Source organism: Gymnogyps californianus, chromosome 1, assembly GCF_018139145.2.
Source record: "Gymnogyps californianus isolate 813 chromosome 1, ASM1813914v2, whole genome shotgun sequence".
NCBI classification, from domain to species: domain Eukaryota; kingdom Metazoa; phylum Chordata; class Aves; order Accipitriformes; family Cathartidae; genus Gymnogyps; species Gymnogyps californianus.
In genome coordinates, this window is record NC_059471.1 from 163,912,664 (window position 1) to 163,931,129 (window position 18,466).

General features: G+C 40.7%; 1 protein-coding gene across 7 annotated transcripts in view; it reads right to left on the reverse strand.

Moving 5' to 3' along the window:
• Positions 1-1,112: 1,112 nt before the first annotated feature.
• ATF7IP (activating transcription factor 7 interacting protein) overlaps positions 1,113-18,466 on the reverse strand; it is a 114,711-nt gene continuing 97,357 nt past the window's right edge. For 4 of the 7 annotated variants that reach the window (XM_050915236.1, XM_050915238.1, XM_050915239.1 and 1 more), the window contains exons 11-15: positions 18,370-18,448; positions 11,171-11,329; positions 10,046-10,231; positions 3,561-3,673; positions 1,113-2,119 (exon numbers count right to left, since the gene is read on the reverse strand). In XM_050915236.1, coding sequence (XP_050771193.1) covers positions 1,703-2,119; positions 3,561-3,673; positions 10,046-10,231; positions 11,171-11,329; positions 18,370-18,448 — 954 coding nt within the window. In that variant the 3' untranslated portion in view covers positions 1,113-1,702. Of the gene's footprint in view, positions 2,120-3,073; positions 3,296-3,384; positions 3,674-10,045; positions 10,232-11,170; positions 11,330-18,369; positions 18,449-18,466 lie in introns of all 7 variants that reach the window. The other 3 variants (XR_007768209.1, XR_007768210.1, XM_050915235.1) reach the window with 3 other exon arrangements.

An 18,466-nucleotide genomic window follows, 5' to 3' on the forward strand; every position in this document is an offset into this window, starting at 1 on the left:
ACCAGCCATGTTTTGGGATTTAATTTTTCCTGCCCTTTTTCAACCTTGCTTTACATTTAAAAACGTTGGTTTTAAGAAAGAGAGCACTGAAATTAAAAACTTTTATCTTCTACAGCTTTGCTACATGGCGAAGTAGATTAAAAAAAAAGGACTCCCTTCTAAATCCACTGTTTGGTTCTGCTGGGCAGGAATAAGACTGAAAAGTGCCAAAATAAACACCTTACATATACTTTCTTGTCCTGGTGCATTAGATTTTGGTTCTGCAAAAATCAAGTTTAACACGTCAACAACAGTGGGGCAGATGCACCAATTTCTTTTCTCAGCCCAGAAGCATCATGAAAGCATCTATTAACATTTGCAATTGCTCACAAGTTTTAGGTCAGTGTCTAAAATAATTTCTAAACTGCTTTGGGTGCGTTAGCTTTCTGCAGAGGCAGGCAGGTGATGATAGAGAAGAGGACTGGGAAGCCAACTTCTTATCTTTTTGTACTAACTGAACATCCAAACTGAGTGCAACCAGCTAGAAGCTTTCATGGTGCCACACCACAGAGGTTTCTTCTTTGGCTGAACTGCAGCATACAGCTTTCCCAAAAGAACAGGGAAAGGCTCTGGTGGGAAATACTGTCTGTATACTCTAATATTCTTGACAGGACAAAAACAACTACTCAAGAATTACAGTGAGGAAAGGGTTGAATGATACTGCAGATAAAAATGAATTCAGGATCAGCAGATGTTACACTTCCTGGTCTTTACAGAAATAATAATTACTGCAGGCCAGGAAAATGAGAAGCAGTAATGAAAGGCTAGAAGGGTAAAGGGAAAAATAACTCCAAGCAAATAAAAGAACACCACAAGGTATCTGGCTACATTTTATTTCTGAAATTATTCTTTAAGGCACAAAATAAATCTAAAAAATAGGGCTGGATGTATGAGGGGAGGGGCAGAGAAATTATCTGAGCTAGAGAGGTGTGAATGCAGTCTCTACAATCCAGTTTCAGGTCTGACTTGGGAATACTCCCAGTGTGAGTGGGGGAGGATGGTGAAAGTAGAGGAGCATTCTTATTTAAGAGAGGTAGGAGGTAGTGGGGTGATTTTTTTTTCCCCCCCTCCCCTACCATCTCCAAATTTACACACGTATTGGTTCCCTGGCCAGACTCAAGTTCCCCTCCCTCCCCTCAGAGAGCTCGTTACAGTTTGTAAAATAAGACCAGACCACTCAATCTTCCAGTACAAAAGTGAGACCTTGAATCACCCTTCATATCACAGCCTGCTCGCAGAGCGGTGGGGGGCAAGAGGTTCTTGCCCTCATGTTAGTGCCTTGACAGATATTGCAGATGTGTATGTTTTGCTTCAGACAAACTGTAATTTGTTATTTTGTTCCCACTCTGAAGCAGAATCCCAGGCATCCAGGGTGCCCTTGGATAAAGGGTAAGTAGGTAAGGTGGAACAGCTGTCATGGAAGGGAAAATGAAATTTTCAAACAGCCCATGACTTGAGCTATCCAGAAAAAACAGGCGCTCTTGCTGCAGGTGAGACTTTATTTTTCTTTTGGTTCTGAATGCATGTAATGTATCACACAACTGTCTAAAATAATCCTGCAGAGAGTGGATTTAAAAGTGAATTTCATGCATGGGATCAACCCCCCAAAACTGGGGTAATTCTTGGTAGTAGGACAGGTTTAAAGGCTCCAAAGATCTCTAGTTTAACTGCTCTGGGAAGAGATCACATCTGTGGACTGGGGGTCACAGAAGGGTCCAAAACGTCCATAGATGTCCTTAGCCCGGACCGCAAAGTAGTATTTGCTGCCAGACACAAACTGCGTAAGAGTGCATGCCATAGGTAGCGGGAGGGCCTTCACTTCCCCGATCTTCTTCCACTGGGAGGGCATAGTGGCACTCGGGTCCTCGTGGTAGGCATAGAGATGGTAACTGTCCACAGTGGCACAGCTCCGGTCCACCTCCATGACACTCCACGACAGCACAATACCATTCTGGCTCTGTACCCGTGCCAGCTTCAGCTGTGGCTTTTGAGGCAGAGAAGTGTTGGCAGCTTCAGGGGGCAGACGTGGTGGCTGTGGTGCCTCCGGGAGTGGGGCAGGATGTACAGGGCGTGGTGGCTCCTAAGCAACGTAAGAGCAATAAGGGAAAGGTTAGAGTCTACAGCAGTGGAAGGAGGCTTTAATTCATCATTCCCCAAGCAAATGGAAGCAAATGAGCCTGCAATCACCCAACCATCACAACTCTAAGTCCTGTGTGCAGAGGCAAGAGAGCAGCAGCAAATGTTGAGAACGGGTGGGACCAAGGATGCTGTAAATTCTTACTATTCGCGTATAAATCCCTAGCTGTACATGTGATCATTGCCACAGTTATTTCCCTATATCCTCTTTGCTTCCCACCCAAGAGGTGATGGCATGAACACTGCGCCCTTTACCAAGACTGAGCAGGCAGATTCACAATGACTTTCAGCTAATCCACATTTGAGCTGCTGTTCCCACATTACCCAAAACAACCCAGGCAGTGGATTAAGCTGACAACTCATCATCTTTACAACAGGCAGGTCTTCAGTCACAAAAGGAAGAAGGGGTAATGGTGCCACATGGATTTTATCACCTTAAATTGATCACAAAAGCTCAGCCTCAGTTTCCGGAAAATTTTGAAATAAGGGCACAAATGTGGCTTTCCATTGATTTTTTTTTTAATACCACAGAAACAGTCCTAGGTCTCTCATTTATGTTAGTTAAGATGAATTTAGGAATGTGGTTACAATGAGTACGAAATTTTTTATTCTTCAAGCCAGAAGGGGCCTTTCAGGTTGGAATCTGGGGTAGTTTTTGTCATCTTAAGTGTTCTGTGCGATATTGGCTTGATTTATTATTTATCACTGGAGAATGCATTAAGTTGAATAGTGTCTAGATTGAAAGAATGGTGAGCCACCTTGTTGGTAATATATTTACCATTTCAGGACATCACAAGTGATGTGACTGCCCAACAGTGAGTATGCAGGCAATGTATTTGGTTCAGTCTCAACAACAAAACCATATGAAATGAGTCAGAGTAAATTCTCAAATACTTACAAAAAGGGGTTTGAGGTGATGCAGAAGTAATCACCCCCAACAGTGACAAAAAAGCCCTCTGAAATTTGGGAGTTGGCAACCTTGAGGATCTTGTCTGTACCTTGTTCTCCTACCTCAGTTTTGCAAAGAGCTGTACTGAGAAACTGGTGATCCAATTCGTAGCCAAACCATGACTAAACTTTTTAGTGGCAGTTCTTCTGTACCCTTGACTCCACAAGTCACCTGCAGACAAGTCATGCACCGTTTTTCAGTATGTGCTTCTGGTGATCTGGAGAACTCTGGGGTAAGCTAACAGATTGCATAGCTTTTACCATTCCTGGCAGAAGTTGCTGTAGGTGACAGGGTGGTGCTATGCACATGAACTGGCTGCAAAGTATCTACATGGCATTTCACTATCCTGCAGTTCACACTAAGAAGCAATCTGAAAGACATTAATGCAGAGACAAGCCTGTAAATTGCATGAAGTAATTTCAAAAGGACTACTCACAGCATGTACTTGTGGTGGTCGATGATGCACTGTAAGCTGAGGTGCTCCAGATCCAAGAGTTAGTCCGTTGTTCACAACAAATGCAGTTGTTTGAGGCATTCGTACTGTCAGACCTATAAGAAGCACAGTGATTATTCTGAGTATTCAATACTTAAAATCAGCTAAACAGAACGCTAGAAGACCAACTCCTTGGTTCAGTTGGATGGCACCAAATTTCAAACTGACACACTCTCCTCAAACTGCCAGCAGACTGATGAAGTCTGCCGATGAAGCACAACAACAAAACCACCTCCCATCCCCTGAAGCTGTAGAAGTGAAAGAGAGCAAGTGCTTATGTCTGCAGAGGGGACAAAATGATGTTTTAATAATTGGTACCATGAAAGAAATGGGTGGGTGTGCTGGTTTTGGCTGGGATAGAGTTAATTTTCTTCACAGTTGCTAGTATGAGTCTATGTTTTGGACTTGTGCTGGAAACAGTGTTGATAACACAGGGATGTTTTCGTTATTCCTGAGCAGTCCTTACACAGAGTCAAGGCCTTGTCTGCTTCTCACACCACCCCACCAGCGAGTAGGCTGGGGGTGCACAAAAAGCTGGGAGGAGACACAGCCGGGACAGCTGGCCCCAACCAACCAAAGGGATATTCCATACTATATGATGTCATGCTTAGCGTATAAAGCTGCGGGAAGGAGGAGGAAGGGGGGGACACGTTTGGAGCGATGGCATTTGTCTTCCCAAGTAACCGTTACGCGTGATGGAGCCCTGCTTTCCTGGAGATGGCTGAACACCTGCCTGCCAATGGGAAGTAGTGAATGAATTCCTTGTTTTGCTTTGCTTGCGTGCGTGGCTTTTGCTTTACCTATTAAACTGTCTTTATCTCAAACCATGAGTTTTTCTCACTTTTACTCTTCTGATTCTCTCCCCCATCCCACCGGGGGGCGGAGTGGGCGAGCAGCTGCGTGGTGCTTAGTTGCTGGCTGGGGTTAAACTACGACAGTCCTTTTTGGCACCCAACATGGGGCTCAAAGGTTTCGAGATACTGACAGATTTGATTGGAATGTGCTAGATCGAATTTATAGCTGTTGTTGCTGTTTAGCTATTACTTGACAGGCTCCTGTGCTTGCCATGGGGCTTGCTTGCCTCACTGTGTATTAGAGTCTAGTGCTCATTAGTGGCTGCTTTTTGCTTTCGCTGCTTGCTGTACTGCTTATCATCTCACTTTGCTGTGTCTGGGAACATTTTGATAACAGCAATGGCCATGCGCCTGGGCTGGCAGATGGCCAGGGCATCGCTGCTGTTTCTGTGCTGCTGTACTGGACAGGCTGGAACACCAGTGTGAACTCGAGTCAAAGGGACTGTGACCTGTGGATGATTCCACGTGGGAGGAGGACACCCCGAAGCATCTGTGGCCGTGGATAAGCCCATGCCAAAGCAGGTATATCTTGAAGCATCTGGGGCCATGGTTATGCCTGTGCCGCACCAGGTATACCTCTGAAGGGATTGTGGCCCAAGAATAAGTCCACGCTGGAGAAGGCACACCTCAAAGCATCTGTGGCTGTGGATAAGTCCATGCTACAGCAGGTACACCTTGAAGCATCAGTGGCTGTGCATGAGGTCATGCTGGAGCACCTCAAAGCGTGTGGCCATGGATAAGCCCAACAACAGAGCAGGTACACCCCTGGAGGGACTGCAGCCATGGGTAACGCCATGTTGGAGCAGGTTTACTTCTGAAGGGATGGTGGCTGTGGGTAAGGTGATGCTGGAGCAGGTATATCTCTGAAGGCATTGTGGGCATGGAGAAAGCCATGCTGGAACAGGTGACCCTCAAAGCAACTGTGGCTATGGATAAGTCTATGCCACAGCAGGTATACCCCTGACGAGACTGTGGCTCACAGATAAGGCACGACCTGGAGCAGGTACAACCCTAAGGGACTGCAGTCTGTGGACAAGTCCAAGCTGGAGCAGGGGCAAGGGGAGGAGTTCATTACAATGTTAAACCCTATGGTCTGGTCCAAAGGGACCAGAGGTGGAAATTGTAATGGAAATACCTTTAAATTGTTGTAACCCATGATTTGAGTTACGTGTTACAGGAATTACTATAGCAGAAACCACCTGAACCAATGGAGGACAAGCCTTACAAGAAGCAGTGCAAGTACAGCAGCAGCCTGACCTGAGTTGGCTTTGGTGCCCAGTGTCTCCATGCAACATGCCACCTCTCCTGTCCTGAGTGACCACCATAACAGACGGAGCCCAAAGTCATGGGCTAAATGAACTCAATGGACATTTTGTGGACCTTTACAGACATTTTGCAAGGGTGGTCCATAGACTAGGGGAATGATACCTGTGTATTATATCAAAGGATGGGAAGGGGGGTGGTGGGTAATGTATTGGATAGTGTGGGACCTGAGCATGATGCAAATGGTATTGAATAAGGGGTGGAGAACGTGCTGGTTTTGGCTGGCATAGAGTTAATTTTCTTCATAGTAGCTAGTATGGGGCTATGTTTTGGATTTGTGCTGAAAACAGTGTTGATAATACAGGGATGTTTTAATTATTGCTGAGCAGTGCTTACACAGAGTCAAGGCCTTTTCTGCTTCTCACACCACCCCACCAGTGAGTAGGCTGGGGGTGCACAAGAAGTTGGGAGGGGACACAGCTGCAACAGCTGACCCCAACTGACCAAAGGGATATTCCATACCATATGACATCATGCTTAGCATATAAAGCTGGGGGAAGAAGAAGGAAGGGACGGACGTTCGAAGTGATGGTGTTTGTCTTCCCAAATAACCATTACATGCGATGGAGCCCTGCTTTCCTGGAGATGGCTGAACACCTGCCTGCCAATGGGAAGTAGTGAATGAATTCCTTGTTTTGCTTTGCTTGTGTGCGTGGCTTTTGCTTTACCTATTGAAACTGTCTTTATCTCAACCCATGAGTTTTCTCACTTTTACTCTTCCAATTCTCTTCCCCATCCCACCGCGGGGGAGTGGGCGAGCAGCTGTGTGGTGCTTAGTTGCTCGTCAGGGTTAAACCATGACAGTGGGGAGGGGAAGTGTGGGAGATACAAGGAGCTTAAGTATGAAAAGAAAAATTATATCACTTTGGGATTCAGAAAGGAAAAGATAAATGCTGCTGCAGCAGAATGATATCCACTCAGTATTCAAATGCCAGAAGGCTGTGCTGTGGATGGCACCAAACCCAAAAAAGATAAGTCACTGTCCAAGAAGCTTGTCCTCCCTCACAGGATGGACACCAAAATGGATGTTACTCACAGACATTACCATTTCATTCATTCCCACAGCAAACGGACCTGACCCGCAGGAATAAACTAGGTAATTTTATAGCCTTGTAGATAGTATCGAGAACTCTTGCAAATTACCAAGTTTTCATTCATTTTATACTACATCTCATTCAAGTAACATTTTGTCCATTTACTGTTGGAACATGTATGTTCTGTGAGCTCAAAGCTTTTGCTCATTGTTATGGGTTGCTTAGGGTGTTCCTCTATTTCTGTCTAGAAAAACAAGATTTGGGGCAATCTCCACCACCCCCTAGTTCCACACTTGTATGAGATCAAAGCATTCTAATACTCCAGAAGAGAAGCTCGCAGAGTGACACGTCAGGAAACCACAGAGGCTGTATGGTAATTTCTTCTCTATATAAACAGTTCTCAAGCTATGATCATAGGTGATGAGTGGCAGAAGTCTATGTAATCTGTGACTCTGAGGCAGGGAGCTCAGAGTGCTAAATCTTAATGCTTTTGTTATAAAGTGCTAAACTCTAGGTAGCTGCTTCACATCTTTTTCCTATTGGCACATCTATCTAAGAACCTAATGAAGCTGTGCAAACTCCTGTAGGATAAACAGTCACCTGAACTGGCTACTTCTCATCTCCAAGAATCCAATCAGATACGCTGTTTTAGCATGACTGTGATTCTATCTCAGGAAATTACAATAATCTGAAGAAAGATGGACAGAAATGCCATAGTAAGGTATAAGGTACAAATTTAGCATTATTTCTAGGTAGGCATACTACTTAGTTGAGGTAGAAGTACAAAACTACAATTTGCAAAACACTTTGGATGAGTTCTCACAGTTAAACTTTCAGAGACAAAGCGCAGAGATCTTACTCCTGAAGCATCTGCTACTGACACTAAAGACTGTTTCAATAATAACATATACCAATACACATCAGTAGCAGCATTTCTGAAAGCTGTATAACAAAGACTGTGAAAAATGTAGAATGGACTAAAAGATGAAAACTCTTGACAGCTAAAAGGGATCAAGAAACATGACTGCTTTTTCGTTAACAATATGTGAAACCTCTCTACCCTGTATGCAAATATGAAGCCTTGAAATAATTTGTATTCTAACTAAACTGGTCTTTTATCTACTAAGGCTAACCATCTGGCTTCCTTTTCCTCAGGTACAGGGAATGCACAATGCTATGGCGGAACTGTCATTTTCTTACGTCTTATGTGGCTTGTCAGACAACAGTACTGTATAATACACAGACATACTTTTCAAGCCAGAGTAACAGAATGGCCTCTAACAGAATCACAGAAAAGTCCAGGTTTGAATGGACCGCTGGAGATGATCTGGCCCAACCTTCTGCTGAAAGAATGCTCTTAGATGAGGTTATTCAGGGTCTGGTCAAGCTGAATCTTAATTATTTTGGTGGAAACCTGCCTTGATTTCTGAGAATTTGTAAGCAGACAACTGAAGGATAAGGACTCATTGTATCACTGGACCATCAGGTCAGAAGCACATTACACAGAGATCTGCTGTTGGATGACCTTGCCCAAAAAACATATGAATTCCCTACCTCATTGAGTTCTCCTAGAAAAGGCCTCAAAATAGTGTATTACCTATGAGATGTTCTTCAGCAACACATTAATCATCTTGCATGTCTAACACTAAAAGGTATTCTGTAGATATTAATACTAGTGATGTGTATTTAGTCATAATAACTGCCCTAAGAAGTGGTAGGTTCTGACAAAAACATGGATTTATATTTTGGTACAAAAGAAGAAAATACTATTAAAAATAATTAACATAAATGAATGCATGGTTAAGTACTCAAAACTCCTTCCAAAACAACAGGTTAACTTGTAGCTAAGGGTAACGATGAAGAAAACTAAGCATGGGCTGAGGTTACCTTGCCTTTTACGGCCTTTTGCCAACAAGAATGCAAGGTGCAGACATGCCCCTCAAAAGATACTGCTGGTCGGAAGAACCTGAACTCAAATGCACATGGCACAAGAGTATAAGGAGTTTAAGAAATATGAACAAGTACTCGGAAAAGAACAGCAATTTCCTCACACCCTGACATTTCATAGAGTTAGCTCAAGAACTGTCTGATCAACCTCTGTTTAGCGAGCACAGCTGATTTTTCACAGCCTATGGCAATGCAGCCGAATACAGTCTTAAGAGATACTTAGAATTAAATTGCTACCAACATACATGGATATTCTCCTTTCCAAAAACTCTTGTTTCAGAACAATGAATCAATTATTTCTGCAGAAACCTACACAGGTACAGTCTTACATGGCTCAAGCACGCAGTGTTCCGAGCCTGGCTTATACAGATGGTGTCTAAAAAAATCACTACCTGGACGTCACAAAAGTAGGCTCACACTCAGTGCACTAGAACAGGGACATTTATGTTTAACATAACGGTGTTAAAATAACCATAGCGTAGAAATTGTGGGGATCTAAAAAAAGGCAGTTAAGATCCACCACTTCATAACAAAATATAAGTATCATTTAACTTTAAGATCTTTATTTTTGACATCTACTAGTCATTTCAGAAAATGAGTTTACTGCTATGGGAAGATATCAGTTACATGTTTGCAAAGTCAAGATAAACTTGTTGACATCTCTAGTCAAGGATACTTAAGCATGCATCAATTTCTGATACATTTGGTGAGAAATTTCATCTGCCCAGGCCTAGAGAAACTAAGAAAATTTGCTGGGCACAGGACATCAGAGATTGTTAAGGAATTACATTAGGATGCCTGATATAAATGTAACTTTTAGACAGGAAATTGAACATGATTTACTACCTACTTACATGTTTTAATCTTACTCCATAATAACAAAATGGTCTCTTAACTATCTTTCTACAAAACAGCGGTGCTCATCACATTACCTTCTGCTACCTTCTAAAATACTGGGCATGTCATCCAGAGATGCTTAATTGGCAGAACTAGTGCCTGAGATGACTTAAATCCAGTTTTTCTTCATTCCCATAGCTGCAGGGGGAATGACTTCTTAATAGCCTGAGATTTTCTCAAGTCTGTAAGCTGGAAAAAAACCCTAACCTCTATAATTTGGACTAGTATTGGAAAAAAAACAAAAACAAAAAAAAAACCCCACCAAAACCCCCAAATAATAAACCCAAAACAAAAAACGAAACCCCACATCCATCAGGTAGAACACATCAGGCTGTGTCATGCTAAAATGTGCATGGAAGAAAGCATCCCCTACCTCCAGTCTGCGGGTTGACTGGCCTTAAACCTGGGCTTGGCATAACAGCTCCTCTTACAGGATTCTGAGCTGGTGGTGCAGGAAGAGTAGTATAGACCACCTGATGGTTAGCAGGGGTTCTTGGTATAGGAAGTTTTGCAGCAGTTTGAGTCACTGGCCGATGAGTTACATTCACTGTTGTCGGAGCTGGAAAAAGACAGACAGACCACAACCTAGAATGGAATTCCACGACATTAAGCTGATATGCCTATTCCAGAGTAGACACCTCTCTTGGAAAACTGACTCATCTGAGCCATGCAAAATAAAAACTGTCTCTGTGAAATTCTATCTGATTTTGATAATGCAAGAAAAGAGAAAACAGCCTAAACAGTAATTTTCACCTGAAATAATAATGCCTATATACACAAATTCCAAACAGAAAAGATAAATGTAACACCCCTCCCCGCCCCCAAAAAAGAAAAAGGTCCTTAATGTAAGCACAGCTGTGGAGAATACAAAACCCACCACCAAAGAGTCTGTAGAACAAATCAGTCATAAGACAATTCCAATGCCAACTAATCTTCAACAATCATCTACAGAAGAAGAGAGTTAAATAAAGGAAAAAAAGAGGATCTATGTTTCTTTATGTTAGAAAGAAGGGCGGGGAGCGGAAATCACACTGCAGACAAAATAACATTTAACTAGGGATGGAACTTCCATGTCAGCCTTGCCATTCACTCTGCCAAAAGGATTAATTGCCAAGTGCATGTGGACAGAGCTAGGAGTGATGTTGCTAATGTTTTTTTCCCCATTACTTAAATAATGCAACTGCCACAGGTTTCTTCTCCTTCGCTTTTACAAACAACAGTATATTTAATAATTTCCATGCCCATCCTTAGCAGGATTTCTTCCTCCCCATGGAATTAATTTGATCCTGAATTCTTTCCAAACCAACAGGACTATCTTTCCCTTTCACTTCATCAATTTAAAAAGTTATGGGAAACTGACTAGAATGGAAGATTAAAAAGTGACTCAAACATTCTGAATGCTCACCTGAAAAGATTAGCACAATGTAGAACACACAGGAGTCTAGTTTAAGAAAAAAGGCAGTCACTGCATTCAAGTAATGATATAAAATGAAGTTACCTGTAGGTAATACATGTATGGTGGTCTGGGAAGGTCCACTTGTTGGCACACCTGTCTGCTGCACAGGGTTTGGCTGCAAAGGCTGCAAGGGGCGAGCCAAGGGCTGGGTGGGTATGCTCAATCCTGTAACAGGTGTCTGGTTCTGCTTCTTGCCATCTGCTTTAAAACAAAATAAAGTTATAGACAATAGCAAATAGAAATTAGAACATCACAGACTTTTAAATCTTTTTTTTCCCTGTCATTCACAAATTAGCAAAGAATATTTCCTAGCATGACACTTCTTTGATCTTTTCATTCTGCAAACAAAACTGTAGAAAATTCATTCAATTCCCCTCACTTTCATCGTCTCAATCTTTTTTCTCCCCATACTCCATAACATTTCATTCTGTCATCATGAAGTCTGCGTATTTCAGCATAATTTGGAAACCTCAATTTAATGGAACACCATGCCAAAGTCTTTAAAAGTTTCTATTAAAAAAAGAATAGCCTAAAACTGTAAAAAGGCCTAAACACTGCTGTACTCAATTTGTTTCAAAAAAGTGATAGAGCTCCCTAAATAAATCTTGTCTACCTTTGATGCTTACATCCGTTTGTTATTTGCTGACTCTTCCATTCGTTCAATCTGTTAGTCAAACCTGTTTGTTGCCGTTTTGAATTTTCATACTATTTTCTTAAAAAAGGGGAATCATTTCATTATTTATAGAAAACTTTAAAAAAAGAATGTTTTCTCACATTGACACTCTCCTCAACATGACTGACTTGTGAGAAGTGACAAATAGTGTCTGTATCTGTAGTTTACTACAGCAATATTTTTTTCTGCTTTAGTTTATTTGTGACAACATAAAATATTCATCTGAATGCAAGTCTGTATGAAATCAAGCCTGTGCACAAGTTGAATAAAGAAGAATTGAGAAGCTTTTGCCTGGATATTTCAGCTAGGTAAGAGTAGTAGTGGGCAGAGAAGGCACCACCAAAAACTAAAACACACAAGATAAAAGAGTAGGTTTTAAGGGCACTCATTCAAAAAAGATTTGCTCTAATAAAATTGTACATGCAGCAGCCACTAATTTAGTAAAAGAGCTCACAATATAAAAAATACGTTAATACCTATTTTACTCTTGAGAAAACATATCAACAATATATTGAAGAACACATTTAGAAACTATCAATTAAGTATACTAACTAAATTTCAAAGCATTGAGAACAGGGTAAATGGCAGTGTAGCTCAAAATGCTGGGGTTTTTTAGCAGTTGGAGACTATTTTGATGGTCTCACTGAGCTGTCTTTAACACCAGCTAATAGCGTGAAATAGCAGTACCCTTCAAACACTCAGTATATGATAAATTAAATACAATTCAAGACCTCAAAAATAAAATACAATATAAATTGCAGACCATATCATCTTTCTGTAGACAGAGTAGCTGAGCTACTTCACTGAAGCCACTTGATGAAAATATAATTTTCTTTTCTTTATTTTTTCAAAGTCTATAAAAGGAGCAGTAAAGGGATGCTCATTTTGAAAACAAAACGCGAGATGTTTCCTGCTCTTTCATCAACTAACAGGTCTTGTGATTAGTTCAAGCTTATTTTCCATGAGTATGAGAGATTTCCCAGTGTTCAACAAATTATCGGACTCTGAAGAGATTCCTACAGAGATGCATACACCTGTTTACTTTTAATATTTACAGACTGATGCACATTTCAACTGCCATTGGATAATTTAAGTGATGCGAGTGCATTCTTAGTCATGACCTAGAGAAGATGCGCTCATGATCCAACTAGTAAAAACCCAGACACACTACTGCTGTAAAAATGTAGTTCAAGTAAAAATGACAGTCTGGACAAATGTGAGGGCTTTTTTTGGTTTTGCTTTTGTTTTTAATCTTACACAGAAGCAAGTTCATTTGTTCCTGACAAATCAAGAGCCCCGCTGAGATTCCAGTTGCTGGAAACTAGGTCAGGACTGCACCAGCCACAGGAAATTATGAAAGATAACCAACTAGAGTTCACTAAATAAATGGAAACAAATAGCAAAGGCTAATTTAGCTATGTAAGTAAAAAATCAGCACGGAAAACAGGAAGACTGGGTGCATAGTAAGCACAGGACTAAGGTTAAAAGTAATACATGAACAGTTCCAATGCTAAACGAACACAGCATCATATTCATTAAAAATGTGGACCTGGAGGACAGAGGACAGTCTGATCTATGGAAATGAGCATAAAATGGAAATAATTACTACTGGAGGTGTAAGCAAAACTCCGAATCTAATACACAAAATGGAAAAGAAGAGGGGCTAATTTCCATGCCAGAAAATAGGCCTACAACACTGCAGTAATAGCAGGAAGGAGTTTTAATCAGCATACTAATTCAGAAGTAGTATAATGGGATTACAGAATAGCAAACATATCATACGTATGTTAAAGAATAAGACAAAAAATGATCCTAAAAACTACAGATTTGTTAATCAGATAAAACAGCTTATAAAATTAAAAATTGATACTGTATATATTTAATAATTTTTCCTACAAAAAGATAAATGCAAAAAAAAGTGGAACATGGCTGTTTTCGAGTACACTTGTGTATCTTTCTTAGATTACAAATCCACTTTGGACTAGGGATAGGTATCAGCTAAATCTATTAGATGTTTTAGTATTTTTACGAAATAATTTGATGCAGTGCGCTACACAAATATTTAATAAAAGGGACAGCAAGGGGACTGCACAAGTATTGCAAGACACCTGCAGACAGAAAAGTATCTAAATTACTCTTTGATAAAAGGATGACAACAATGGTTCTGAACAGAAATTAACAACATGGTTTCTCAAATGTTACACAACATTTTCATTAATAATTTTTGCACACATGAGAAGGTGTGCACGAAATTTAGTTGCCAGCGTACTAAACTGGAAGATGCCACCAGTATGGAGGTGGACCAAAGTATCACACAGGAACAAAGGCAAGACTTGAGAACTAGAAAAAAGATGATGATGATAGAGAGTGCAACAACAGCCATTTAGGAATTGATAAGAACTTCTACTATTAATGCGGGAAATCATGTGTGGGGCAGTGAAGATAATCAGGAAAACCTGCATATGTTGTTAATTATGGAATGTCTGTGTGGTACTTGTCTGATAAAGTAAAGAAGAGAGGAAATGCAAATCTAGGCTGTATCGGGTGAGTGTTTCCACAGTGTGATGGTAATACTGGGTTTTTTTCCCCTACGTGAAGCACTATTTGAATGCAAACTGCTGTACGTAAAAGGGGGGTTGGAAGTTAGACACACGTGTTTCTGTGCTAATAGAGTGGGGTTTCAAAATACCAAACCAACAGCTGTTGAAGGATAGCTACTCTGTTTTGTAGGAGTACTGTGTCCAAATCCAGTGGCTCAAGCGCATGATTAGAAGTCCTAGTCACTATGACACTAAACAAACAAAAAAAACGCCAAAACAAACCCATCCCAAAAAACAACCAAACAAAAATCCCCCACCCTCAAAACACGATTAGCCCTTAAAAATAATGCACAGGGTTTTGTCTGTCTACCATGACTGAAGACTGGGCTTGATGACAGTCTATACAGGGCTGCTCTTCCATGACCCAATACAGACACTCTGATTTCAGTTTAATAACCTCACAAAACAAAACACCTAAAAATTCCATAGTTCTAAACCTAAAGTTTAAGTCTAATTTACCCTATATGCATACTTTGGTATACAGTATTACAGATATTAATTATTGATGCAAATGGAAACTTCATTGGAAAAAGGAAGGGATGGAGAGCAGATTACAAGTTTAAAAATCCTCCACAATGTTAAAATTTACTCTCAACCCAAATCTTTAGTAATTTCAACCAACAAGGACACACATCGTAGTTGTATACTACCAAAATAGCGTAACTTTGTTTCCTAGTTGTACCAGGAGAGATTTAAAGGGAAGCACATAACAGACAGCTCTCTCCAGATATTAACATCTATTTAAATACCTTTTATAAGTAACAGAATTAGATTTACTTAGTATGCAGGTGACAGCGCTTTAAACAAAATAATCAGGATCCCAGTGTTCCCAAGAACACTATATAAGTGTTGCTCTTCTATTTGAATTAGTACTGAACTGATATTCCAGCATACTGCAGTAAATAATGCTGGAGGTACTTTCTATCCTAAGGTTGTGTACCACTAAATTTAGAACAAAATAAAACTTGCTCCACATTTGCTGTAAACAAAGTGCAGTGAAAAAATATTTGGCCAAAGGTATATACATGCATATGATTATGCAAAAGCTGTCAGAAGCGTACTCTTCCTCTTTTTAACCTGAATGTTATTATCAGAACATGTGAATTATTTCCCAAGAAATTTGCTCAAATCCTAGAGATGTGTTTTCACTGCATGGTCAAACTCAAGCTTTTATTAGGGTTTTAGTCCATACATTTCTACAGCTTATACCAAAAATACTGACTCCTCACACAAACTCTAAACATAAACTAATCTGCAAGGCTGCAGACTACCAGTGAGAGTCTGGCTTCTGCTTTGCAGTTGTCTTGGTTTCAGCTGGGACAGAGTTAATTTTCTACTTAGTAGCTGGTACAGTGCTGTGTTTTGGATTTAGTGTGAGAATAATGTTGATAACAGGGCTGATGTTTTAGTTGTTGCTAAGTAGTGCTTGTCTCAAGTTAAGGATTTTTTCGGTTTCCCGTGCTCTGCCAGAAAGCAGGCGTACAAGAAGCTGGGAGGGAGCATAACCAGGACAGCTGACCCAAACTAGCCAAAGGGATATTCCATACCATAGAACGTCATGCCCAGTATATAAACGGGGGAGTTGGCCAGGAGGGGCGGATCGCTGCTCGGGCATCGGTCAGCGGGTGGTGAGCAATTGCATTGTGCATCACTGGTTCCGCCCCCCCCCCCCTTTTTTTTTGTTATATTCCTTTTCATTACAACTACTATTATTATTATTATAGTTCATTATTATTATTGTTAGTATTATTTTTTTACTTTAGTTGTTAAACCATTCTTATCTCAACCCACGGGTTTTACCTTCTTTCCCCGATTCTCCTCTCCATCCCACTGGGAGGGGGGAGGAGCGAGGGAGCGGCTGCGTGGTGCTTAGCTGCTGGCTGGGGTTAAACCACAGCAACTGTAATGCAGCTATGACTCTGCTGTGGCTGCTAGAACTTCTACTTAGAGAAGCATTCTTATAGTTGCACATGCAACCATGGTGTTGATCTTTTATGGTAATTGTGAGGTGAAGACATACTTTATGCAATCAGGGAGGAAAAAACTCTCTGAAAAATGTTACTTTTGATAGAAAAAGATTAGCTGAAATACATTACAATACTGTGACATGCTACTTTAAAACACCATAAATCCATTTAGATCTGTTGGTGTCTTACAGAATAGTAAACAGGGCTGGGGAGCTTAACCTTACCTGACAGGTCTCCACAGTCCAAGTGCGACCATCTTTTTTATCTTTTTGAGAACTAACGCTTGGAAGAGATGACAGCGGTAAAAACTTGATTCCCTATGCTATTCTGACACTCAGCTAAGCGATTCACAGAATCATCAAAATCCTGGCTGGAAAGGACCTCTGGTGGCCATGTAGTCCAACCTCTTGTTGAAGCTGGACTGTCACCAATACTAATACAAATGAGTTGCGGTTTTGCCCAGCTGAATCTTGACTACATTCAAGAGTGGAGTTTCTGTGCTCCACTACCTTCCTACTGTGATTTCTTTTCCTCTCAAGCTCGACTTGAACCTCCTGAACTTGTAATTCATGGCCACTGCCCCTTGATGTATCATCTGGCACTGCTGAGAAGAGTTGTGCTCCATCATCTTTGTAACTATCCTCCAAGTAGTTGTAGGCTGCTATAACGTTGTCTTTCAGTTTGCTCTTTGCCAAACATGCCATGGTCTGTCGATCTCTTCTCACATGTCATGTACTCTGGGCCCCTGCCATCCTGACACCATCTATTGGGCCCTCTCCAGTGCTACCACAACTCTTCTGAACCCAAGCAAGGGGGAGCCAAAACTGGATGCTGTATTTCAGGTGTGGTCCCACTAGTGTCAATGTGGGGGGAATACTAACTTACATTTAAATGAGAACACACTGTTGGCTCATACTCAATTCAGTGTCCGCCATATATCCTCTACTGATAAAAGAGCCAGACTGTCAGCTATCTGAATTGCATCATGCTTCTCTAATACTTGTATACCACGTGCACTCCCCTTTTGGTGGTAACATTACACTTCTTCCTCGCTGAAATAAACGCTACCACGTGCCAATATGATTTTCTACATTTGCGTAATACAAATGCAGAGCAAGTCAAGCTATTAAGAATGTATGTGTAGAACTTGAACGCACTAGCTAGAGAGATAGCTACTGAGGTTGTCTAGAGGAATCAAACTTCTTGGTGGCTGGACTTCAGAATGCAGCACAGAGACATGCATTTAGAGACCACACAGAACTAAAATTTTATCTCTAATAGTAGAAATATCAATTTTTCAGTTAAGATGACAGCGCAATACATGGCCTTAAGTACAGACTCTTATTACTTCTCTGAAATACTATAATTCTTCGCTAATCCAATGCCAATTATAATTAGACCTTCCCACAGTTACGCAAGACTTAAAAAAAAAAAAGTATTCTTTTAAAAGATAAAGTGCATCCAAACTGCCAAAGGATATAAGAGCACAACTATAGTAAAATCTTGGCATACAGTCCCAAAGCAAAGAACAGATCTGCATTTGGTATTTAAACTCTTGCACACAAAGTTTTTTAGTTAAACAAAAGATTAGAAGCTGTAACAATCTAATGCCTGAATACCAACTCTAGAATTAAAAGGTCTTTAATTAATCAGTAAACAGAAAAATGAAATACATCTAGTATTTCCAAGAACTTTCCAAAACGTAATAAAGAATTCAAATGTCTCAAATTATTCCCCACGCCTAACAAGATTTAAGCATAGGCAGCAATTATGCTTAAATTAAGGGAAAGGTAAAAATCTTAAAGACTGTTTTATAGTAAGTAGAATTCCTTTTATTTAATGCCTATCAGAATTCTTTAACAACAGTCCTGTTTAACTGAAACACCAAGGAATAAAATACACTAAGCAGAAACAGCAGTTTATTCCTTTCTGTCATTCACAGGATGAAATAATACTTGTAGCTCAATTACCCCTGCAGCTAGCAAAATCTTTTTCACCTACCTTGAGAAGAGCCATCATCCTCTTCATCCAGTGTAAGATCAATGACACCTCCTGAATCACTTCTTGTGACCTTCCCGCTCTGAAAGACAAAACTCCT